General features: G+C 51.1%; 1 protein-coding gene across 2 annotated transcripts in view; it reads right to left on the bottom strand.

Moving 5' to 3' along the window:
- Positions 1–1,907: 1,907 nt before the first annotated feature.
- The window catches only part of TTC21A (tetratricopeptide repeat domain 21A), a 32,891-nt gene continuing 9,915 nt past the window's right edge, over positions 1,908–24,883 (bottom strand). The window contains exons 7-29 of one of the 2 annotated variants that reach the window (XM_020285420.2): positions 23,922–24,006; positions 22,124–22,222; positions 20,952–21,150; positions 17,495–17,592; positions 17,124–17,324; positions 16,267–16,396; positions 14,028–14,185; positions 13,555–13,770; positions 13,179–13,417; positions 12,232–12,304; positions 12,024–12,134; positions 11,553–11,691; positions 11,296–11,399; positions 8,886–9,074; positions 7,461–7,571; positions 6,660–6,741; positions 5,709–5,859; positions 5,368–5,529; positions 5,054–5,246; positions 4,742–4,966; positions 4,070–4,190; positions 3,832–3,899; positions 1,908–3,742 (exon numbers count right to left, since the gene is read on the bottom strand). In XM_020285420.2, coding sequence (XP_020141009.2) covers positions 3,665–3,742; positions 3,832–3,899; positions 4,070–4,190; positions 4,742–4,966; positions 5,054–5,246; positions 5,368–5,529; positions 5,709–5,859; positions 6,660–6,741; positions 7,461–7,571; positions 8,886–9,074; positions 11,296–11,399; positions 11,553–11,691; positions 12,024–12,134; positions 12,232–12,304; positions 13,179–13,417; positions 13,555–13,770; positions 14,028–14,185; positions 16,267–16,396; positions 17,124–17,324; positions 17,495–17,592; positions 20,952–21,150; positions 22,124–22,222; positions 23,922–24,006 — 3,232 coding nt within the window. In that variant the 3' untranslated portion in view covers positions 1,908–3,664. Of the gene's footprint in view, positions 3,743–3,831; positions 3,900–4,069; positions 4,191–4,298; positions 4,967–5,053; positions 5,247–5,367; positions 5,530–5,708; positions 5,860–6,659; positions 6,742–7,460; positions 7,572–8,885; positions 9,075–11,295; positions 11,400–11,552; positions 11,692–12,023; positions 12,135–12,231; positions 12,305–13,178; positions 13,418–13,554; positions 13,771–14,027; positions 14,186–16,266; positions 16,397–17,123; positions 17,325–17,494; positions 17,593–20,951; positions 21,151–22,123; positions 22,223–23,921; positions 24,007–24,883 lie in introns of those variants that run through there. The other variant, XM_020285425.2, reaches the window with a different exon arrangement.

The following is a 24,883-nucleotide window of genomic DNA, read 5'->3' as shown; positions in this document are numbered from 1 at the left end:
CAGTCAGCTTGGAGGCAGGAGCCAGCTGAGAGGCAGATGGAGCAGTTTTTCTTTGGATTAAAACTCATTCTTCTCGGGTAGTGCTGAGGAACAGCAGTGAGGTCTTCTGACGTGAGGGTACCCTCCCTCCCATGCACCCACACTGAGCTGGGGCCTGGCCCTGAGGGTGAAGTTGCCCACCTGGGTGCGGACAGGGCAAGGGGATGTACCTGGTGGAGGCCACAGGCTCAGCAGCTGTTGGCCCTGGGGACTTGGGCACTGGAAGCTGCAGAACCTCATCTCTCTGCACCAGCCAGACCTGTCTGACCTGTCTGGGCTGAAGGCCAGAGGAGGCGGCCGCACCCTGCTCTGGGGAGCCCCAGTCTGGGGGCCTGAGGAAGGTCGACCTCCCCCTTAGGAATGATAATGATTTCTCCATCAGAAACCACTGATGGAGATAAGATTTGGGTCTCCTTTTCTTGCTCTAGTTCTCTGTCTCTGTTGGTATGTGCTGTGCTCAGTCACCTCTTTGGCTTACTGGTGAGAGCACAGACTCTGGGCTGGAATGGTAGCTCTTCTACTATCTAGTGAAGTGACATGCAAATTACTTGTGCCCTCTGTGCCTGGGTGTCCTCAATACAGTCCAAATAATAACACTTCCCCTCGTAGGCTTATTTAGCTCATACATACAAAGCACTTAGAAGAGTACCTAGATTCTAGGCCCTAGAGCATGCAAGTCCTGCATTTGCAACTTCCACTCCATTTTCACATTTCTGCCACTCTTTTTCTATGTTTAATCCTTTCATTTTTTTTTTTTGAGACAGAGTCTCGCTTTGTTGTCCAGGCTAGAGTGAGTGCCGTGGCGTCAGCCTAGCTCACAGCAACCTCAAATTCCTGGGCTCGAGCGATCCTTCTGCCTCAGCCTCCCGAGTAGCTGGGACTACAGGCATGCGCCACCATGCCCGGCTAATTTTTTATATATATATATCAGTTGGCCAATTAATTTCTTTCTATTTATAGTAGAGACGGGGTCTTGCTCTTGCTCAGGCTGGTTTTGAACTCCTGACCTTGAGCAATCCGCCCGCCTAGGCCTCCCAGAGAGCTAGGATTACAGGCATGAACCACCGCGCCCGGCCTAATCCTTTCATTTTTGCCTGTCCTTTTATTATCTGTCTCTTGACTCTGGACATGCATGGACATGGTCACATGGCCATATCAGTGGCCATTAGAGGACTCGTGGCTTTGATTCTGGCCGGTGGCGGGGAAGTATGTCCCTATAACCAGCTTAGCTAGGGATAGCTAGGCCTTAGGCTTCTTAGGGTAGAGTACCCTGATATGTTCAGTTGTCCCGTCTCTTCCTCCTTCACTGGTGCCTGGAGACCCTTTTGGAGAGACTGCTTCAGCATGCATGATCCAAAACCTGGGTCTCTCCAAGGGCTGTGAGGGTCTGCTCTGACCAGTCCGGGTGGCCGGGTGGCAGCCCTCAGCAGCTCCAGTGCCACAGCAGGAAGCCTCCACAGGCTTCTACACCACGAATTCAGCCCATGGCTGGACTGAGTCCCACCTGTGCCCATCTAGGGCCACAGGATCAATTCTTTTTTTTTTTGAGACAGTCTCACTTTGTTCCCCGGGCTAGAGTGCCGTGGTGTCAACCTAGCTCACAGCAACCTCAAACTCCTGGGCTTAAGCTATCTTGCCTCAGCCTCCCAAGTAGCTGGGACTGCAGGCATGCACCACCATGCCTGGCTAACTTTTTCTATATATTTTTAGCTGTCAAGTAATTTCTTTCTAATTTTAGTAGATACGGGGTCTTACTCTTGCTCAGGCTGGTCTCCAACTCCTGAGCTCAAACAATCCACCCGCCTTGGCCTCCCAGAGTAGGATCAATTCTTGACTTTTTTTTTTAAGATAAATGAAGACAACTTAGGTTTTACGACAACAAAAACATGATTAATGTACAATCCCTTTACAGCATCATTCTCCATACAGACAGATCTGCCTCTCAATAAACCTGTCCCAACAAAACTGGGTTGTAAAGCACATCACAGGAAAGAGGACTGGGTTTTCCAGCAGGAAAGATGGAGTAACTTGGGGAAAGCATTCCAGATCACCAACTCACACCAAGAGGCCGTGCACGTGACCAGTAGTATGTTATAAAAACAAGGCTCCACAGCCATCACGGACGATGCACGCTGCTCTAAAGGCATCCTTATCCGTTCACTGTTCCTAAACCTTAGTCACTGGACTTCTCTTGAAAACTGCCCATTCCTGCATTCTACCCATTCTAAGTATTTTTCTTTGTTTTTTTCTTTTTTTTTTTTTTTTTTTTTAGGAGACAGGGTCTTGCTTTGTTGCCCAAGCTAGAGTGGAGTGGCACAATCATAGCTCACTGCAGCCTCAAACTCCTGGGCTCAAGCAATCCTCCCAAAGTGCTGGGATTATAGGTGTGAGCTACTGCACCTGGACCTAAGTATTTTTCCTTTAAATCAATTGTATCAGTATGTTTAAAAGTTAGAGCCACCCTACCTACCTTATGGAAAAGCACCCATGAATTCCTGAGTTTGTTGTGCTAGTTTTTCTCTATTACATAAATATGATGTATAGACACATAGTTATTAAACTTTAAATGTTTGCTGTATATCACTGGCAGAGAGTGGTACCATGATTTGGGTAACAAATCTAATTTCCTGCCACAGATGGGGACACTGAGACCCAGAGAGGGGAAGGGATTTGAGAAGATCACATGGGGAGATCCGAAGGCCTCCTGACTCCCAGTTCAGAGTTCCTTCCCCTGAGGCCAGACTGGCCCATTATTGCCATCCTGAAAAACAGGAAGAGCAGTATTGGGAGCACAGCAAAGGTGACCTCTGTCACCCTCTTGCTAGTTGCAATTAACATTATTCATCTAAATAGGGACCACTGCATTTGCCACCTTAGGCATTAAAAGGGTTTCTGGAGGATGAATTAGTTGGTAATGTCCTTTACAAAAGCTAAGTGGAGACTACTTTTTCTGGGTATGTATTTTCCTGTGCCAGGCAAGGGTGAACAGGCTTGTCCCAAACTGTTAAAGACCAGCAGAAGCCAGCTGAAGACTTGGGGAGTGGATAAGGGGAGACAGATGTATGGACAGTGAAGGACAATGGCCCTTGCCACCCGTAGTCCCTCTTACACAGGGCCTCTGCTGTGAGGGCCTTCTGCAGCTGGTCCTCCTGCCTGGGCCCACTGCCAGGCAGACTCGGTGGGTAGCATGGCAGGGGGGAACAGTTGCTTCTTTAGCTCTAGGATGCTGGGAACCAGGCAAGAGAGGGAAGGCAACAATTTAAAAATAGCTGTAGGGTATTTTTCTAACCACCATTCTACTGGGAGCTCCATCTTTGTCCCCGATGCCCCCTCACAGAGCCTGGGATAAAAGTGAGGTCTATTAGAAAGTATCCAATGAGCCCAGCAGACGTTAAGCCAGTTGATATCTTTCTTTCCAGAGCAAAATTACTTCCTGTGCCTTAAAAACATAAAGCTTTGGGATGTCCTTTAGGCCAGATGAGACATGAATTAAAATAAACCAAAAACAGTAACAGGGAAGAATATGTCATTTTCTGAGTCCCTTCTCTACCCACCCTCTTCTCGCTCCTCCATACAACTTCAGTAGATTGATGGCTTCGGCTGGCTTGGGCCCCTCTAACCACAGCTAGGGCCTCAGGGACCCCTGGGCCTTTTCCAAAATTTCCTCTCTTATCTTGGGATAGTTGGGGTGTTCTGAGAGGACCTGGAACAGAGACAGAATGGATGTGCAGCATCAGACAGGCGTCTCCGCCACTGTGCCAGGCCCTTTCCCTGCCAATGTTGGTGGCTTACGCTGTGGCAGACTTCGATGGCCTCCACAAATTTCTTGTCCTTCAAGTAGTTGAAAGCGAGTTTGAAACCTGTCCAGGGACATGGAAAACACAAATGGTCGCACCCTGATAATCTGAGAACCCCTCTGCTTCCCACAACAGCCAGGGTACAGGCCTGGAGTTCTGGGGTCAGGTGAGGGGTCCTCCTGCCCACCTCCCTCCCACAGCCCACCCATGTGCACCTTTGCTGGCTGCCTTACCAATGGCAGGGTTGGCCTGATGACTGTACTTCCAGGCCAGCTCGTAATTGCTGGCTGCGTCCTTGTAGGACTGCTCCTTCTCCATGATGAAGCCCATGTACTCGTAGGCCTTGCAGCAGGACTGCAGGGAAAGGCGGTCAGCGCCTCTGTGGAGCGCTAGCCACAGCCGGTCCAGGGGCCGAGGTGGTACCGGGACCAGGAGGGGGCAAGGGACGGCGGTGAGCTGCATTAAACCAAACCACAAAGCCCCAAGGGCACCCCCGCCCTTGCAAGGGACGAGCTGTGTGCCCTCAGCCCGGCTACCCCAATGGGGGCATAACCCCTTTCTACGCAGCCCTTCTGTCGCGCGCTTCGAGGCACGCTTTCACCTGCAAATGCCCTTCCCGGCCAGACCCCGCGAACCTGGCCCATCTCTCCCGGCCATTGTGTTCCCTCCTCTGGGCATAGCCCGACCCCTGCACGCCTGAGCTCGCAGTTCCTGTCCTCGTCTATCGCCCATGTGCCCTTCTGGTTCTACTTCTTCCCGTCTAGTCCCTGTTTCCTGTCTCCGTCCCCAAAGCCTGCGCGCCCTTTCTGGAGCACTGGAACCACCCTCCCATACCCCCAATCCCCGTCCTCATCCCCGCCCCCGCTCCTCCCCTGCCCGGTCGCCCCGTCACTGCGCTCCCTCGCCTTGTTGTACTGCACGCAGCGCCGCAGCAGCTCCGAGGCGAGGTCGAACTTGCCGCCCTGGCAGTAGATGTCGGCCAGCAGGAGCCAGCTCTTCTCCAGGTCCTCAGCCTCGGCCAGCATCCACGGGGCCTTGGCCAGGCGCTTCAGCTGCGTGCGTGCCTTGGGGATCTGCTTCAGGAGCACATAGGCCTGCGCCAAGGCCAGCAGGGCGGGGACACTGTCCTTCTGCACAGAGGGTGGGAAGCAGGTGTTGGCCGCCTTGGCAGTGGGTCGGCCTCTGCCTTGCCTCCCGCCTGTCCCTGCCCTGCTCACCTCGGCCTGCGCCATCTCGATGAAGTTGCCCAGCGCCGCCTCCACGTTAGCCTTCTCCCTGGTGGCCAGCAGGCACAGGCCCTGCAGCAGCCGCAGCTGCGTGTGGCCTAAGGCTGAGTGTGGGTAGAACTCACGCAGCAGCTTCTCGGCTGTGCGCACGCCATGCTGCTCCGTCTCCTTCCTGTCGGTGGAGCTGCAGGCACAAGACATTGGCAGGCAGCCTGGCCACACGGCCCTCACCTGGTCTCCACCCAGAGGCCGCAGGCTCTCCCTGACTTACCCAGGGTTCCACCCCTGACCCCACTGGTCCTTACTTGCTCTCAGCCACCAAGGTCTCAAAAGCCTCTCCGCCCATAATCTCGTTGTCTGGGTTCAGACAGATCTGCACCATGTAGTAGGTGGCGCTCTGGCCCCAAGTGCTGTCCTTACGCGCCTTGTTTAAGAACTTCAAGGCTTCGTTGGGCTGCCCTATGTGCCTGTAGTGGAGAAAACACCAAGAATTAGTTAGGGACACTGAGGCTCGGAGAGTGCAGGGATACACAGCAGCCACTCTGTGAATCTGCGCAAAGCAGTGGTTGGATCTCTGGTCTCCTGGTTCCCTGTCCTGGAGGCTGAGCCTCCTGCACATAGCTGCCCTGCAACCCACCCAACTCACCAGCGGTAGATGCCTCGGCAGTAGTTGAACCCGGGCTCCAAAGGCACCCGGCTGGACACCTTCTCGGCCAATTCAAAGAAGGCAGGAGCGTCTTCAAGTTTGCCACTTCTTCGTAGCAGATCGATTAATTTCCTCAATACCGAAAAATTATCTAAAATAAGACAGCAGAAATCTCCAGGCTGGGATAGCCAATAGCTGTGTCAAGCAGGGGTGCAGTGGCCTGGCAGAGAGAGAAGCAGTGGGGGCTAGGTCTTTAGGAGGAGCCAGGAGACATTGCCCATCTGGGCTGAGTGGAGACATTCCAACAGCTCCAGTGTCTCCTTTGGTCTCCGGTGCTGAGTGAAGAATAATGCTTAAAGAGAGCAATAATAGCAACTAATACTTACATAGTACTCATATTGTACCTGGCACTAAGTGCTTTACCTATATATTAACTACTATCATCCCTGTTTTACAGGTGGGACAGTGAGACACAGAGAGGTTAAGTAATTTGCCTAAGGTTACCCAGCTAGTAAGTGGTAGACCAGGACCCAGGCAACCTGGCCCCAGGATGTAGACTCCTAACCACTGCAACCTGCTGAGCCCATGGGCAGACTCTGAAGGGGAAGTTTTATGCTGCAATGAATAGCTACACATCAAGGGAGAATTTCTAGTCCCCTCCAGGTGGCTGTGACCACAGAAGGGGACCGTGTTGGGCTGTGACTTGGGGACAGACAGGCTGTCCTGGGTCCAGTGCCAAGTGCCTGAGACCAGGAACTGGCCCCTTGGACTCGGGAAGGGCCGGCACGTTCCATTGGGTCTTTATCAGTTTCCTGCCTCTCTGGGAACAATCAGAGAGGAAGGGGCTTCCTCTGCCCAGTCAGGAAGGAGGGCAGAGGGCCCACCCTTCTCCGGGAGAGCAGCCCTTGCTCAGTGGGAACTGATGTATGCAGTCTCAATCGGCAGAATTACCTGGTGCTTTCTCCAGGACTTGGCGGTAGAGATTGATGGCTGCTTCATAATTCTGTTTTCTAAACAGCAGGTCGGCCATCATCTATCAGAAAACACATAAGGCTCTGGAATTCCTGACAGCAGCTTGCATGGGCGTGGGGGGGAGACAGGGTGTGAGTGGGGAGGTAGGGGGTGGTGGTATAAGGAAGGAAGGTAGAAAAGAACTTCCAAAACGCCTTCCTAGGCCCTGGGAAAAGATACCAGAAAGTAGAAACTGCCTGAGCAGTAGTTCAAGAGGAGCTGGGTTGAGGATGGAAGGGTAAGGCTAGAGGTAGAGGCCAGTGGGGCCTTTTGATGGCCTACAGAGCCAGGCCTTCCACCCAGGTCTGAGCACTGCCAATTCCAGACAATAGAAGGAGAGATGGGGACTCCCTCCTCTGCTCTGTAGGGGCTTAGCCTCTGCTCCTGGGGCAGCTCTGGAGGACGTTTGGGTGATAGGGAGGAGAGAGGGAGGATGGGGAGGGTTATTCCACATACTTCCTGAAGCTCCAGGAACCTGTCCCACCCTTGCCTTCACTTACAGTGGATGCAGTTTCCCCTGGAATGAATCAGCCTCACCTCTCCCCTTAGGCTGGCCCAGGAGGATGATGGTGGCCCCCGCCAGCCAGCCCACCCCTCCTGGCTGAAGAGTGAGCAGGTGCAGCAAAGAGTGAGAGTGAGCAGGTGTCAGACAGCCCATCTGAGGGTATGGGCTAGGGAGCAGCCTGCATCTGGTCACAGGGACCCTGGGGAGGGGGCGAAGGGGGTCCTGGGGCCTCCTACCACAGAGGCGGTCTCGTGGTTCTTCTCAGTCTGCAGGAGGATGGCACAGTGTTGCTCGCACAGGTCCAGGTGCCCCTGGAGCAGGTAGAGCTGCGCCAGCTCCAACACCACCTGGGACAAGGCCAGACGTAATAAACTAAGCACAGAACACTGTGGGAAAACCCGGGGATTGTCCTCCACAATTCTTTCCCTCATACCCACTCCCATTAGCTCTGCCTTCAAAATATGTCTCAAATTCCCTGGGATCATGTGTCTGGCCCTTACCTTTTCCCACCCAGTTCTCCAGTCAAACCACATGTCATACCAACTGACTCCTGAAAGTTGAGCCTGGCTGCCCAGTCTCAGCCTTCAGCTTCAGCTCTGGCCTCTCTCCTCTGGGAGCCCTCTGTGCCCCAGACTCTGGGGAAGGTACCCTTCCTCCGAGTTCCCATGGTGCCCTGTACCCACACGCAGGCCTGTATCATACAGCATCACAGCTGCCCATGCTCTCATCTGTACCCTCTGGGCAGGGACCACATCTTGCCCCACTGTCTCCAGGGCCCAGCACAGTACCTGGCACATATTAGGTATCTGTTAAATGAGTGAATATTAGCTGCATGAATGGATCTGCCACTAAGCTTTCCATCTACTCTCTTTTTTTTTTTTTTTTTTTTTTGAGACAGAGTCTCACTTTGTTGTCCAGGCTAGAGTGAGTGCCGTGGCGTCAGCCTAGCTCACAGCAACCTCAAACTCCTGGGCTCAAGCAATCCTTCTGCCTCAGCCTCCCGAGTAGCTGGGACTACAGGCATGCGCCACCAGGCCCGGCTAATTTTTTTCTATATATACTAGTTGGCCAATTAATTTCTTTTTAAATTTATAGTAGAGACGGGGTCTCACTCTTGCTCAGGCTGGTTTCGAACTCCTGACCCTCGAGCAATCCGCCCGCCTAGGCCTCCTAGAGTGCTAGGATTATAGGCGTGAGCCATCACACCTGGCCTTCCATCTACTCTCCTAGTGTGAATATCACCGTTCCCTCATCTGGAGCCACACCTCCCTCACAGCTCTAGCCCCCTTGGAAACTCAGCTTTGGTTTCATGCCCAAAGAGCCCTGGTAGCCACAACCCTCATCATCTCCCCACCTCCATGGGAGACCTGAAAAGGTCAGACTAACATGACTTTCAGCAATGTCTTCTCCACTCTGCCCCCTACAAATGGCTGTCCAAAGTGAGCCTTTGCTCCAAGGGCCGCAGCAAGTGAGGGCCCAGGGTCAGCAGGGGCACATGCCTCGCCTCAGGGGCCACTGCTGGCTGGCCTCCCATGCCTATCATATCTGCGGCTCCTTAGGGAGGGATGGAGAAGGAACTTGACCCTGAGTCTGCTCAGGGAGCTTAGCAAGGCATTGTGCCCCAGGAGAGGGAGCAGTGTCTTGCTTTGAGGGCCACCCACCTTGTTGTCAATGGGCGAGTAGGAGAGAGCATCCTTATAAGCCTTCACTGCCTTGGCATACTCCTTCTCTGCCAGGTAGTGCTCTCCAAACTGGGTGCAGATACAGGCAGCCAATTGCTTCTGGGACGGGATCATTTCTGGTTGCTCTAGTGGAACCCGCTTCAGTATCCGAGACTGGAGGTCCAAGGCCTTGGGAAACCAATAAAACCAGGATCAGAACCCCAGAGCCTTACGTGTCAGTTCACAGAAAGTCCCAAACTCTTATTTGAAAGCCAGTAGTATTAGAAAGGGCATCTTAAGTGCCCTTGAGCAAATCTGAGTCACTCTGGACAGGCAAAGCCACTGGCTGAGTACACAGTAGGAATGCCGGCACTGCCTCTGGGGGCAGGAGCAGAAGCAGAGGCATACAGACAAAACATTGTACTTACCTGTTTACCTGCTTCCATCACACCTTGAGGCACTATGTGTAATTTGTTTTGGCTTTTCTAAGGAGCACACAGTAGGTGCCCAACGCAGGTTGTGTTTTGTTCTGAATATATTGCCTTGTTGGGAATTTGTGGAAGTGCCCACAAATATTCCCAAGGCAAAACGATCAGGTGAGCAACCAGAGAGCATGGGGGCAAGAGGAAACGATGATGCCAGGGTTAAGTTGTAGGAAGTGGGCACGAATCAGCACTTGGTTCCCAAGGGACAAACAGAGGAATGGAAATCCACTGGTAAACAAAGGAATAAAGCATCTCAAGCAGTCTTCCTCCATAACCACAGAGTGTAACCCAGGAACAAGTGAGAGGCCACACCCCTGGGAGAAAAAGTGAGAAAGGCGTGACAGGAATGGCCAGGGGCTCTCGGATCAGACCAGTGTGGAAGGAGTATGGGTTGGGAGAAGCCAGACCCGGTTCCGATCTCAGCTCCACTGCTTGCTAGAACTGCCATGCGCCACCACGACTTTTCGGTCAACCACGGACTGCATATACAATGGTGCTCCCATGGGATTATAATACCGTATTTTTACTATATCTTTTCTATATTCAGAAATGTTTAGATACACAAATACTTGCCATTGTGTTAGAACTGCCTACAGTCAGGCCAGGCATGGTGGCTCACGCCTGTTAATCCTAGCAGTCTAGGAGGCCGAGGAGGGCGGATTGTTTGAGCTCAGGAGTTTGAGACCAGCCTGAGCAAGAGCAAGACCTCTGTCTCTAAAAAAATAAAATAAAATAAAAAAATAAAAAAGAATTGCCTACAGCATTTAGTACAGTAACATGCTGTATGGGTTTGTAGCCTAGGACTAGTGTGGTATAGTAGACTATACCATATAGCTTAGGTGTGTCGTAGGCCAGACCATCTAGGTTTGTATGAGGACACTATGATGTTCACACAAGGATGAAATTATATCCCTGCCATTAAGCAATGCATGACTGTTGCTATGGTTTGGATCTGTCCCCCAAATTTCATGTGTTGGAAACTTAGTCTCCAGTGTGGCAATATTGAAAAGTGGGGCCTTTAAGAGGTGATTTGAATCATGAGAGCACAGCACTCATTAGTCTATCATAGCTGAATCTACTCTTGGGTTAATGGATTAAAGTGTTATCATGAGAGTGGAACTGGTAGCTTTATAGGGAGAAGAAGAAGAGAGAATTAGGTAACATGTTAGCATGCTCAGCCCCCTCACCATGTGATGCCTGTACCACCTCGGGTGCTACCTTAGGGCTCTTCAGAAAGTGCCCACCAACACTCACCAGATGGGCCCCCTAAACCTTGGCCTTCCTAGCCTCCATGACCATAAGAAGTAAGTTCCTTTTCTTTATAAATTACCTAGTTTCGGATATTCTGTTATAAGCCAAGAGAAAACGGAGTAATACAACTGTATTTGACTTTGGGCACATTTCGTTTTTTCTTTTTAATTTTTTACAATTTGATCAAGTGAAGCAGTGGGAGTAGAGAAGGAACAAAGGAATCTGTAACTGGTTGTGATCAATTAGTTGTAAGCACCACTGTCCTCAGACCAGCCTGGGCACATTTCTTAACCTCCTAAAGCCTTAACCTAGGTGGGAATGTCACAGTGCATATCTCAAAGGGCTACTGTGAGAATTAAATAAGAAAGCAAAAAACCTATTATAGAACCTAGCACAGAGCATTCGATGCATGGGAGCTACTGTCATTGTCATCATCTTTAGGGCAAAGGCATTGTATTACTTCTTGCCTTCCCCAGGCCGGTGTAGCCCAGCTCAGAGCATTTTAGTGCGCCATCACTGAATGAGCAAGGACAGGGGGAGGTCAGAGGTGTAACCTAGGTCCTCTTTTAAGGTAGAGTCTGGGGCCCCTCCAGGCCTGGAGCCCTACCCTTCTTCCTCCTTCAGCCCCCATCAGCAAAAGGAAGAGGAAGAGTTTGAGTCTACTTGTCAATTACCTTGTTCAAAGTCTCTATAACATCTTCTTTTTTCTGGCTCTCGTAAACTTTTGCCAGCAAAAGCAAGCACTTAACATCATTCATCATGGATGGGATGTCTTTGGCTGCAAATGGAAACTCAAATTAGTGTTCTGTGGCCCCCTGGGAAGCTGGGTTGGTGGGGAGGGCTGGGTTCAGGACTCCGGCTAAGGGGGACAGTGGTGGGTGGGCAGTATGCCTGCTCCAAATGCGAGAAGCCAGTTAAAATGCTGCCTTACCAAATTCGTGTTCCAGTGCTTGTTTCAGAACTTTTTCTGCCTTGTTGAACTTCTTTAATTTGAGGAGCAGTTCAGCCAGGTCACAGCACAGAAAGTCCTGTCCGCTAATCTTCTGGGCAGCCTCATAATAATTAATTGCCTTAGTGCAAACAAGAAACATTGGCCTCTGGTCTGGTTCTGCACTGAAGTGCCTGACACCACATTCCGCTCAGTGGCCACCACACAGTGGCCACCTCCAGAACATAGACGCCTGGCGAAAAGGCCCTCCCAGGGCTCAAGCCCCAGCTAAAGCAGGGATGGGCAGTGGTGGGGAGCTGCTGAGTTCCCCCTTTGGCACCCCACTGAGCAGGGAGCTGGGGTGGAAACTCAACTACTCTCCTCTCACCCAGATGCCCGCCCACTCGTGCATTCTCCTCCACTGTCCCTGCTGGGCTGGACCTCCCACCCCTTCCCACCCCAGCCCAGCCTGACCTTGCTGTACTGGTGGGTCTTCACATAAGCTTGCCCGATCCTGCTGACCAGAAAGGCGTCGTGCGGGTTCTTCCTATAGGCCTCGTCATAGACCTCCAGGGCCTTCTCGGGCTGGAGGGGAAAGTGTCCAGGAGTCTTTCTCTTCTCTCCCACCAGACAAGTGAGAATGGGGGTGCCATTTGGCAAGGCCAGGAGCCCCCTCACTCACCTCCTGAATGTTCATGAAAGCATCGCCCAGTAGGAGGCTAGTGTGGGGGCCAGGCAGTTGTTCACAAAGCTCACTGCAAGAGTAACCAAAAGCTTAGCTCAGGCCTGCGCACCCCCCTACATTCCTGAAGCCATCTCCTTCTCTTCTTTCCCACTGATCCTGACTGACATTCATTCATTCATCAACCAATGCTTATAGAAAGCCCACTGTGCTAGCTACCTTAGATAGGCTGTCCTCATCTACCATCTGGCCATGGCCAGGGCCTCTGCCTGTTCCTCTTGGTCCACCCCCAGCCTTCCAGACCCCTTCCCTATGGCAGCCACACTGCTCTTTCTAAAACCCCAAGTTGACTGTACCTCCCTACCGTGTGCCATCCCTCTGCTGGATGGCCTCCCCTTCTCCCCCAGCACCCCGACCCCCACCTGGAATTGCCTAGATGGTGTTCTGCCTGAAGAAAGGAGTAGGAAGACACGCTCAAGGCCCCAATGCCAAATCATACAGAGACAGCAGCTTGGGGCTTCAGATGCCTGCTCTCCATCCTCAGCCACCCTACCTTGGCCACATCCGAGTCACTGGACATTATCCAAGGACAGGCAGAGCTAGGTGCCAGGGCAGAAGTGTGTTTCCATGGTTCCTTTGGCATCTGCTCCTGGGGCTAGGCCCACAATCTCCCACCAGAATGTGAGCCATGCAAGGGGTGCAGGGGAGTGGGGGAGGCAAGCAGTGCTTGGGGACCATTCCGTTCTGTGCCCTCAGAACTCATCCGTCAGCAGGGCTTACTGACCTGCCATGCTCAAATTCTAACCCATGGGGAATTCCATACGTTTATCAAACACACCCCAAGGATACGGTCTGGAGACCCAGGTTGAAGAACTACGAGCTGAAGGAAACATTCACTAAGATGCCATCGGAGAAGCAGCTGCCCTTGTGCTGCCTGTGGGGCTTACCGGTAGCATCCGATGTAGAGGCGGATGTCTTTGCGGGTCTGCAGGTAGATGTTGGCCATCTTCTCCATGGCTTCCACGTAGCAGGGCTGCTTGGGTGTGATGCCCCTCAGCACACTCAGAGCCATGTCTACGTTGCCCTTGCTCAGGGCCAGGTCCACGTTGGCGATGGTGATGCGGACCTCCTCTGGTGTGCCGCTGAACTCGTTGATGGCATCCTGCATGACCTTGGTGGCCTCGTGCTAAAACATGGGACCCAAACAGACCCTCCATTTGCTGCGCAAGTATACATTAGGCAATCAAAGAGCCTGGCTCCCTTGCCTGCCCTGGCCCTCCAACGTGCCCCAGTCCCCAGGGAAGAGAGCACAGCATTTCTTACCAGCTCCCCATTCAGCCGGAGGGCATCGACCAGTTCCAGTAAGATGGACACCCGCTCGCTGGGCTGCACAGAGGGCCTGCGGAACTTCTTGCTTTCTTCCGTCTTCAGAGTTGGCAATTTCACGATCATTTTCAGTGTCTTTATTGCCTCTGGATAGTCACCAGACTTGTTAAGGGCCCTGGCCTTGATGAAGTGGTAGAGGGGGTGGTCTCGAACCTAGGAGGACACATCAGACTGTGTGGGGCTCCAGTTCACCGCTGCTGCTGTTGCTGCTGCTGCTGCTGCTGCTGCTCATGGCAGCCAGGCCCAAGAATGCCCCCGGGAGCTCACTGAGCCTGCCCCTGCCTTTGGGCCAGGATAGGAGTCTGAGGGACACAGGTAGCCCCTGGGGCTACTCTCTCAAGGCAAATGGGGGCTTCAGCTAGCTGGACTTTGGGATGCTGAGTGTGTGACAGGGCGCAGAGGATCCCCACCTGGAAATTGTGGCTGACACCCAGCTCCAAGCTGTGGGAGCACATGGCAAAGTTGCCCTGGGCCAGGTAGATCTGGGCCATGAGGAGGTGGGCGTCCGCGGAGGTGGGGTCCAGCTCCAGGCAACGCTGCAGGGTGCTCTGGGCATTCTCTGGCTCTCCTAGAAATAACACGCACACCTCTACATGCAGGGATCCTCGGGGACTCCTGAGACTCAATGTGTAAAGGCAGAATGAAGTTTACATGTCCTGTTACCCAGGTGGGTATTTTAGCCAGTTCTGTTCTGCGGCACTCAGAGGTCCCTTTCTGAGGTTAAAACCGCACAGTTTTTGCCTTGTCCCAGACAAAAGTCATGAAACTCAAACCTCAGTGTAACCTCCTTGTCTCATAACCAGCAGGGAGACAGCTAAGTCACTTCACTGCTCCATCCGGAGGCTCAAGGGAGCACGTGAGTCTCAATTCCCACACCTAAGAGCAGAACAAAACCTAATAATAACAGCAACGATAGCAGCCACAATTTATGAAGCATCTACTCTACATTTAACACTCACAAAGCACTTTAGAAAGTCTGCTTTAATATCTGCCCAGCGCTGTAAGGCTGATATTATTACTGTCTTTTAAATATAGGACCTAAGGCTGGGCGCGGTGGCTCACGCCTGTAATCCTAGCACTCTGGGAGGCCAAGGTGGGCGGATTGCTCAAGGTCAGGAGTTCAAAATCAGCCTGAGCAAGAGCGAGACCCCATCTCTACTATAAATAGAAAGAAAATAATTGGCCAACTTATATATATAGAAAAAATTAGCCGGGCATGGTGGCGCATGCCTGTAGTCCCAGCCACTTGGGAGGCTGAGGCAGCAGGATTGCTTGAGCCCAGGGGTTTGAGGTTGCTGTGAGCTAGGCTGACGCCACGGCACTCACTCTAGCCTGGGCAACAAAGCGAGACTCTGTCTCAATAAATAAATAAAAAATAAAATAAAAAATAAATATAGGACCTAGAGCTCCAGTGATGTAAGCCACTCAGCTTGGAAGGTTCCAAGTCGGCATTTAAATGCAGGCCCATTGGGCTCCTGAATCTCAGCTCGGAAGCCCCTGGCACTGGTGGGCTGAGCGGCCTTCTTGTAGCCAGGCTGGCATTTACAGGGTGGTAGTGGCAGGCTGGGGTGTGTGTGGCGAGTTGGTAGGGGAGCCCTCCTCCCTCTGCTGTCAGGTCCCTCAACAGCTCCTCTTGGGGTCCATAACCTGGTGGGTGGGAGCACCTGCTTCTGGATCCCAAGCTCCCAGCTCTTTCCCTGTGTGTTGTGGAAATGTGGAGAGGTCACTATGGCAACCCAAGCAGCTGGAGACCTTGCTTTGGCCTCAAACCTGTTGGCAGCTGCCAGTACCCTGGGGGGAGCCCTCCCATCCTGGCCTTGTACCAAGGAGACACTGAAGCTGTGGGTTAACCTAGCACCCAGATAAACACAGGGAGGACCGAGGATGAAGACAGTGGCTCTCGGCAGAGTGCGACCAACACAATGTAGTGGCCAGAGGACAGACACAGGGCCATAGTATTCTGGATCCTCTAGATTCCCCAGGACACCAGAGATGGGCCTGGTTTTCAGGCAGACAGGATGGGATGAAAGCTGCAGGGAGAGAGTACTTCAGGGGAGGGCTCTGTGCCAGAGAAGACAACAGGGCACCCACGAGGGTTCTTCCTCTCTTTCCTTCTCTCTCCAGGGTCTGGGCCTTGGATGGGAGGTAGAAGGGCCCCCAGGGGTTCTGAAAGCCTAAGGGTACCAGGCCTCACCTCTCTACGAGACTTTTCCTGACACATTTTAAAACTGCAGCCCACTACCCCGCAGCCCCTTCCCTGCTTTAGCTTCTGCCACAGCGCGACTGCGTTCTAACAAACAATACGGTGTGCTTATTGCTTGTCAATTTCCCCTGACTCTTTTTGAGTATCCCAGAAGAAGTTCAATGACTGTTACCTGCACAGATCAAGTGAGTAATCTGAAAAAGGCTAAGTGGGAGAGACTCCTGCTGGTGAGGGCGTCAGGAAGGTTACCGGCAGGTTGGAGGCTGAAAAGTGCACAGGCTTGGTGAGGGGCACGTGTACATGTGTGTGTGCGTGTGTGTAAAGTATCGCAGGCAGGGAGCCTGTGGACACAAACCCAGGGGCAGAAGCCCTAACAGGTGACTGAGTAGATGAACAGATGTGAGAGAGGCAAGGCCCCACCTGGCCTCCAGGACCCATTGGCTCACCTGAGAGATACTTGACCTGAGCCATCACATACAGGGGGTCAACCAGAGCTGGTGCTACTTTGACTATAGGATTCAAGATCACGGTAACTTGTTTAAGAAGTGGAGACACGATCTGGCCTGGTGACCGGGGCTGTAGGAATAAGAGGTGAGATGGCTGTGTGGTTTGCCCTACTCTACGAGAGACTCCCGGAGCTCTCAGAAAACACTCTCTTTGAAGGGATTTTACTTTATTCCACACTTATTTATTATCCACTGTGCACCATCTAGTCCTAGAGCATGAGCTCCAGGAAATAGGGATTTTGTTTTGTTCACTATTGTGTCCTCAGTACCTAGAATGGTGTCTGGCACATAGTAATGCACTCAAATATTTGTTGAACGACTCATTACAAGGCACTGGGGGGGGGGATATTAAGACATGTAAAAATATGATCCTTGCCCACAAGGAATCTTGGCTGGCTGGGAAAGCAGGACAAATAAGTAAAGGCTAACATGTTTCTTAGAAGGCTTCTGGGAAAAAGGGAGCCAAGTTCTTGTTTAGGATAAAGGCACAGGCAGGGGCTGGTGCCCTGCTCCTCCAAGTGTGGTCCCTGGACTAAAAGCATCAGCATCACTTGGGAGCTTGTTAGATACGCAGGGCCCTTGGCTCCACCTACATAGTCAGAATCTGCACTGGAACAACCTCCCAGGTGATTCCTGTGATGCACAATAAAGTGTGAAAAGTGCTGGGCTCCCCAACCGCCCAAAACTCAGAGCAACCTGGCGACTGACCAAGTGAGGTCCCTGCCTCTGTCCTTTGAGTGGGCACCATTCAATCCTATACTCCAGACCCCCGCCATGACGATGGGCTTTCTCCTAACCTGCTTGGGACAGAAGAGCAAGTACTCCTTGGCAATGTAGACCAGGAAGTAGGGGTCCAGCTTTTCAAAGTACTCAGAGCCCAGGGGGAGGCCCTGCATGCTGGAGAAGTGAAGCTCTACTGTCTCTTTCAGGAGCGCCGTGGCAGCATGTTCCCCCTTGTGCTTCCTGGATGCCAGAAGGGCTTGGAGGAAGGTCAGCACCTGTAGAAAAGAGGCCTGGGTCTCAGAGCCAATGCCAGCCTGGACAGCGTTGGTAGGTGAGGGCAAGTGGAGGTCCAGGCCATCTTGGCTGCTTTCTATGGGAATGTGGCAGTGGGAGGAGGGCTGGAGACCCAGTCTTAGAGCAATCTGTGTCTCCAGGGAGCTCTGACCTCAGACTTCCCAAGGGACTGCTGCACTTCCTTCAGGAACTCCAGCTGGTTCTCAGCCTCTTCCAGTTGGCCTTCTAAGATCTGGCACCAGATCATCCCTGTAAGTGGGACAAAGCAAGGATGAGCAGCCAGCTCGGATGCAGAGCCAGCAGTTCACCAGGTCGAGAAGCATGGATGAGACGGTGGAAGGAAGGTGTTCCACAGCAGGGGATCTTTTCTAACATCCTTCTAGACATTTATGGAAAAGAATTCAAATCATAAGGCACTATAGCAAGACATCCCTAAGCCCATTTTTCTAAGTGAAGTATCACAAGAATGGAAAAACAAGTACCACATGTACTCATCATTATACTGGTACTAATGGATCAATACTTACATACCCAGATGGAAGTAACATTCACAGGGTGTCAGGCAGGTAGGAGGCAGGAGGAGGGGATGGGTAAATTTACAACCAACTGTACGGTGGTACGGGGGTACGGTGCATGATGTCTGGGGTTTGGGCACGCTTGCAGCTCTGACTTGGGCAGTGCAAAGGCAATATGTGTAACCAAAGTGTTTGTACCCCCATAATATTCTGAAATTTAAATAAACAAATTTTAAAAAATAAACAAAAAAATAAAAATAAAAAAATGGAAAGACATCATTTTTTGGGGGCGGGGGGAGGACAAAGTCTCGCTTTGTTGCCTAGGCTGGAGTGAGTGCCATGGTGTCAGCCTCGCTCACAGCAACCTCAAACTCCTGGGCTCAAGCAATCCTGCTGCCTCAGCCTCCCAAGTAGCTGGTACTACAGGCATGTACCACCATGCCTGGCTAATTTTTTTTTCTATATATAATAGTTGGCCAATTAATTTCTTTCTATTTATAGTAGAGATGGGGTCTTGCTCTTGCTCAGGCTGGTTTTTGAACTCCTGACTTCGAGCAATCCGCCCGCCTCGGCCTCCCAGAGTGCTAGGATTACAGGCGTGAGCCACTGCACCCGGCCTATAGTATCTTTTGCCATCTAATAATTTTAAATCTTTATGCAGTCAAATAGGTAAAATATTTTCAGGTTCTGAGTTTGCAGTTAGGCTTAGAATCCCCAGAGAAACCCAAGTCCTATTTAACTTTTATGTTTAAATACTTAAGTCACTTGGAATTTATTTTTGAGTATAGTGGAGATGGGGACTTACTTTTATGTTTTTCATAATGGATAACCAGGTGCCTAACGAGTAGTTATTGAACAGCCTATCAATTTGCACTAAGGCCTATTTGTTTACTGCAGCCAGCACTGGCCTTAAGCTGACTTAATCACTGTGGTTTTATGATGTTTTGATGTTGGGAGGAAAATAAAATCTCTGCCCTTACTATTCTTTTACAGATATTTCTTGGCTATTTTGGTGCATTTATTCCTGACTGTCTTCCTAATCACCAGCTTGGTTTTCAATTCTATCCACCCCACTGTTTGACCTATCTTATGGAATTTTTACCTTACAGTACCGTTTTAAATTTTCACCAACTCGTCTTTGTTCTCTGTACCTTTTTCATGATAGCATATTATTCACTCATTGACATAACAGCCTCTCCAAACACTGAAGGTGTTTCAGGGGGAAAACTCTCTTCTGTATCCGACCTTAACTTCCCTCCTCAGAGGGCCACTGCTTTGCATGTTCAACCCGGCTGCCCTTTCACACTGCTAGCAGATTTATAGACAAAGGACTAGACTGATGAGTATTAACAGCCGGGCAGATGTCCCACATTGTTAAGGTCGCTGATTTTCCCAGACAGACCAGATAATATGGTGACTCTGGGACGTACATGGGCAGGACAGGCATTCTGACCACTGGGCTTCCCTCTGGCTGACCGCTGGGGCCCTCCCTTGGAGGAAGTGGGGCAGGACTCAGCCTGGTGGAAGCATGTGCCAAGCAGCCCGGTCTTTTTGTCCTTGAAGTCCCTGGTGACGATGGGAAGTCATCTGGGACTCTGCTCCTCTCCCTCCTGCCCCAGTGCCCAATAACAGCCTCCTGGATTCTAGTCTCTGGTCTGGGCAAGGTTCCAATAATCCTCCTCTATCTCGCTCATTGCTCCATGGCACGCACGCTTCTTCACTTAGCCTCTGGTGACCCTGAGCTTGGGTTTTCGGTTTTTGTTTTTTCTGTAGCTCTTTGGGAAAAGCTGGTCTACTCATTTCTTTCACTGACCCATCTCTGCCTACATTGGCTTATGGGTTTCTAGCTGCTTGGAATTTCCATGTATTTGATACCATTTGCCTTATATCTCCTAGAAATGTGAAATTCTTCAAAGTTTCTGGTCATACTGAAGGCACTTTTCCCTGTTTCTAGGGCTGCAATGGACTCACTGCCTTTTAAAAATGTCTTTCATCATTTTCATGGGATTTCGGTGTGGTGGAGCAGAGGCATGGATTGGAGGAGGTCAGCCTGACATGCTGAAGGCTGAACCAGTCAAGGTCAACCACTCTGACAGCTGCGCTGTACCGATGAGGAGCCTGGAGTTTAGAAAAGAGAAGTGACTTGCCCCCAAACACACAGCTCCTCAGAGCCAGGACAAGAACCAGCCTACCCTGAGCACTGGACCACACAACTTCCTCAACCCAAACTAAACACTGTCACTTCGGTATTCACCAGAGACTGTGGAGCTTTAAAAAAAAAAAAATTGTACGATGAAAATGGAGCTCTAGAAAATTCATTTGACATTTATAGAAAGGATAAAAAAAAAAAGAGCATCTGGACAGATAGGGGAACTAAAACTCTCAACATTACTCTTTCTGGTGGCTTTCCACTCAGGGACCTGCAGAAGGAAGGTCGACAGAGGGGAGTCCAGAGGCTGTGTGTGTGTGGAGTTGGGGAACATTTCCAACATTCACCTGTGGGGACTGGGAAGAGGCAGGGCCTCCGAGGAGTATAAGGTTGAGGCTGTGAGTCTTCCAGCAAAATCAGAAAGTAGACATCAGGGGTCCGACAGAGATCATAGTACTTTTTTTTTTTGAAACACAAAACAGGGTCTCGCTCTGTTGCCCAGGCTAGAGTGCGGTGGCATCATCATAGCTCACTGCAACTTCAAACTCCTGGGCTCAAGTGATCCTCCTGCCTCAGCACCACCATGCCCAGCTAATTCTTCTATTTTTTGTAGAGATGGAGGTTCGCTGTGTTGCTTAGGCTGGTCTCGAACTCCTGGTCTCGAGTGATCCTCCCACCTCAGCCTCCCAAAGTGCTAGGATTATAGGTGTGAGCCTCTGTGCCTGGGCCAGAGTGGCTTTGATCACACCTCTGAGCATTCCTGTGCCTCTTACATCTATTCTTGTGGATTTCCAAAAAGGCACCCCATCATACACTGTACCTCCAAACTCACACACCTTTCAGAGAGAGTGCTTCCCATTGCCTCTCTTCTGGACCCATGAAAGCCACCCCGCTTGGCTACCAACACCCAGCCTCCCACCCCTACCTGCCCAGCCTGCATAGACCTGTCATAGCAGCCGTTCTGTTCTGGTTCTGGTTCAGTTTCACGCCCTCCGAGTACCACAGGGAGGCCTCCTTTACTTGGTTCCGCAGGACATAGAGATAGCCCAGTTCCGTGGCTGCACAGGTGTAGGACGGTGTGGCCATGAAGATGCGCTCGATGAAGTTGCACACTTGCTGCAGAACTGCCTGGTGCCTGCCACACTGCAAGAAACAGGCGTATGGGAATGGGGGGAGAACAGCCAGTCCAACCTGTCTGAGCGAGGCCTTGTCAGGAATGGGGGGCAATTTGGGCGTGGTAGGCTCAGGAGAGCCCAGGAGGCACCCTGTGCCTAGGCAGCTGGGTCTGTGGAGCTGTCTAACTCCCAAAGAACTTCCCACTGGCCACCTCTGGGGATTCTGCCTCCAGCCACAGGGTCCTTTGAGGGGCCTATCCCCTGTCTGGCCACAGTAACTGGTCCAAGGAGTCACCGAGAGGTTTTCAAAATTTGAAGCAAGAGGTTTTTCAAAGTGAGAGAAGTTGTGTCCCCTGACGAGAAGTGGCCCTGAGGGCTGCCATCAGCCGCGATCCCTGCCATGTGTGGACAACAAGGCCGAGAGACACACAAGGAGGGAGAGATGGTGTCTTGGTGGCATGCAACTCCGCAGTTCTGGTCCCTGAGGTCCCAGAGCTGCCCTCATTCTTATGGCGATTCCTTCTAGTAAATCTTGCTTTGGGGCTGAAGGGTCGGTCTGACACAGACAGATTCTTTAGCAACCTAGTCTATTGTGACCTTCCTTGATGTCAAAGAGACCTAGGCAGGCAAGCCTGCCCAGGTTACTTCTATAAAAAAAAGCAAAAGGAACTGGGTAGCCTGGCACCCTAGGCCACAGCTGGGCATGGCTCTGCTGTCCCCAAATACAGCACCGCCCACTCCAAAAGCACTTTCAGACCCCAACTCCCTGATCTTCATAGCATCTCTGAGGGGCACCTAGGGCAAGGACACAGAGCCCACATGTCACAGTTATCAGCCAGAGGCAGGTGGGGGCCACAGGGTGTGGGTCACCAGCCTGAAAGCCAAACTTGGGCTAGAAGGGGAGGGGCAGGGTGCTCAGGGGGCTTCCTGGGGGAGCAGGGTCTCCCGTGAGGAATGCAGAGAGAAGCATCGTTTCAGAAGCTGGGAAAGAATCTGCTTACCAGTCTGCTAATCACAAGAATTTTTTTAAGATGGAGGCTTGGATTTTGAGGCTCTCTCATTTCTAGTGCCTTAATCAGATTTCTAACGTGATCGGCAGCCTGCAGGGAGAAAACAGATAACGTTGAAGGCAACATGCAAAGCCAGAGTTGGGCCGTTATTCTCAACCTGGCTGCACATTAGCATCGGTGGGAGGGATTTTAAAATACCGATGCCTGGGCACCACCCCCAGAGGTTTGGATTTAACTGGACTGGGGTGGCCCAGGCATCAGAATTACTGCAAAGCCCTGTAGGTGGAGCTTTGGGGAACATTATTCACCCAGAGCTGACACTACTCCACTGTTCCTGAGTTTGTGAAGAGGAGCTGCCTTTCTAGACTCGCCCAGGCAGTGCCAGGAGCCAGCCCTCGCTGTGTCTGCACCGTGGCCCGCCAGGCCAGCAGCAAACTGCCTGTGTTGGCCCAGAAGCCTCTGCTCCACTTTGATATGAGTCACCACATTGGTGCCTCTCTGTCTTTCTAGTGAGCCCTCCCAACAGCCCTGTTAAGTCCGTGTAACTGTCAACTTTCCAGTACAGCAGAGGAGAGGTCAGAAGGGTTAGGCAATTGGTCTGAGGTCACCCAGGCAGCCAGGTGACTAACTGATGCCAAAGCCTGGATTCTTTCCCATTGGAGTAGGGAGTTCTTAGCTTCCAGCTATAAAGTGACAAAAGAGCAACCCTAGATGGTGAGGGTCCACTCTGTTAGTAAGCACCAGCAAGATTAGAACTAGGCAGCCAGGTGGGGCAGAGAATAGGTCTCAGGGTTTGAGGTGGGGGTGAAGGAGGGGCATTAAATGCTAACTCTGCCCCTGGGATTAACCCTCAGGCCAGGCCCCAGGAAGTGCTGCCCAGGGCTCTAGGGGCACAGGGAGCTGAAGACCGGCTTGTTTTCTTGTTACTATCCAGAGACAGTGTTGGGCCCTTTTCAAGGATTCCACCCAAATACAGACTATTCCCTTCACCTCACCCTACCACAAACCCGCAGTCTCATGGCTACACAGAAGGAACCAGAAGCTTCCTCTTTCCACCATGACCCCTTAGAGACTCTTGATTTGCCATACTCTCCACAAAGGCCATGTGTTTTGTTTATGCAGAAGGCAATGGTTTGGCCTTTTTGAAAATGGGAACCTGTCTGGGCATTGAGGTTTCATGAAGAATTCTAGGTGTTTCTGACTGCACTTGAGGGCAATTTTAGGTTTCTTTGGAAAATTACAAGGCTTAGGGACAAGTCTGGGGCCAGGTACTACCTGGCCAATGGATAAGTAATTCCACCCATTCGCTAAAAAACAAAACAAAACAGGCATTTCCTGAATTCTGAGACACTACTATGACTTCTACTGTCAGTTAACATTGGTTGAATTATTGTAGTATGCCAGGCACTGTTCCAAACTTTTCCAATTCTCATCTCATTTAGTCCTTATAACAACCTCACAGCTGTGTGGAATTATGTCCATTTTACAGATGAGGAGCCTGAGGCTTATCCAGGTGGAGACATCTGCCCAGACTCCCACAGGTAGCATGTGGCAGAGCAAGCATCAACCTTACTGCCCAAGCTGCCTGACTCTCAAGCTGTGCCACCCAAAAAGCCAAGCCACAGCAGCCCTTCTTGGTAGGGAATATGGGGGTAGGTGGGGAAAGGGAAACCAAGATCCAGGGGGCACCTGCCAAGGCCTTTGGGTTGGGGGTGGGGGCCACGGTTACAAGGACTTCCTCCTTGCCTCCATTTCAAGGCTCAACTTCTGAGTCTTGAAAAAAACTTACTGCAGCCATGTTCCCTTCTCTTGTAAGCTCATGCACAGCTAGAATTTGGTAGGCATCAATATTGCTTTCATCTTTTTCTAGGATTCTGAAATAGGAAAAGGAGGCACATGAATTGAGAGTATTGATAGACAAGGCTAGGATAGTGTATTGGCAACTTCTGATAGCCTTCTAATATTCATTCTTTCCTTCTTCTTTTCAATAACAGAATTCCAAAATTAGCTAGGCACATGGCTGCCCAGAATTAGGACTACATTTCCCAGCCTCCCTGTGCAGCTTAGGTGTGGCCATGTGACTACGGTCTGGTCAAAAAGATATAAGTGAAAGTGATGAGTGTGATGTTCAGTTGTGCTCTAACAGTATGCCTTCCCTTTCTGCTCTTTCCTCCTTCCTGCTGTTTGGAATGTGGACCACAGGAGTGACATCCTAGGAATGGTAGGACAACAAGACAGAAGGGGCCTGGGACCGACCCCACAGGGTTAAGCCACCATCTGAGCCCTGAAGTACCACCCAAACTTTATCTGAGAGAGGAATAACATTTTATATTATTTAAGTTATGTGTTTTGGGATGTCTTCATCACAGAAACCTATTCATAAGCCAACTAACTAGACATAACCATGGTACCATGGGCTAGGGGGTGGCCAGAAAGGCATTTGGGGACAGCCTGTGACCATAAGATAGAAAGGGAACCTTGGTTCAATCCTGTGTCATTGCGAAGGCACAGCTTGTGATCATACTATAAGATTTTCAATATTTTCTTTCTTATAATAGAAAAAGTCAAGGAATATTTTTCAGCCTGGTCAGGGAATGGAGAGGGCTACTCTGGTTAACATACAAAATGCCAGCAGGATTAGGCACAATCAGCATTCAAAGAGTTCTAACCATTTCTGATGATTCCTACAGCACTGTGAACCTCATACATTTGAAAATTAAAAACAAAACAAAACACATTTTTAAGTAACTT

This window comes from Microcebus murinus, chromosome 1, assembly GCF_040939455.1.
Source record: "Microcebus murinus isolate Inina chromosome 1, M.murinus_Inina_mat1.0, whole genome shotgun sequence".
In the NCBI taxonomy this organism is placed as follows: Eukaryota; Metazoa; Chordata; class Mammalia; order Primates; family Cheirogaleidae; genus Microcebus; species Microcebus murinus.
The sequence above is the reverse complement of the archived record's forward strand: the minus strand, read 5'-3'. Positions and strand labels throughout refer to the sequence as shown.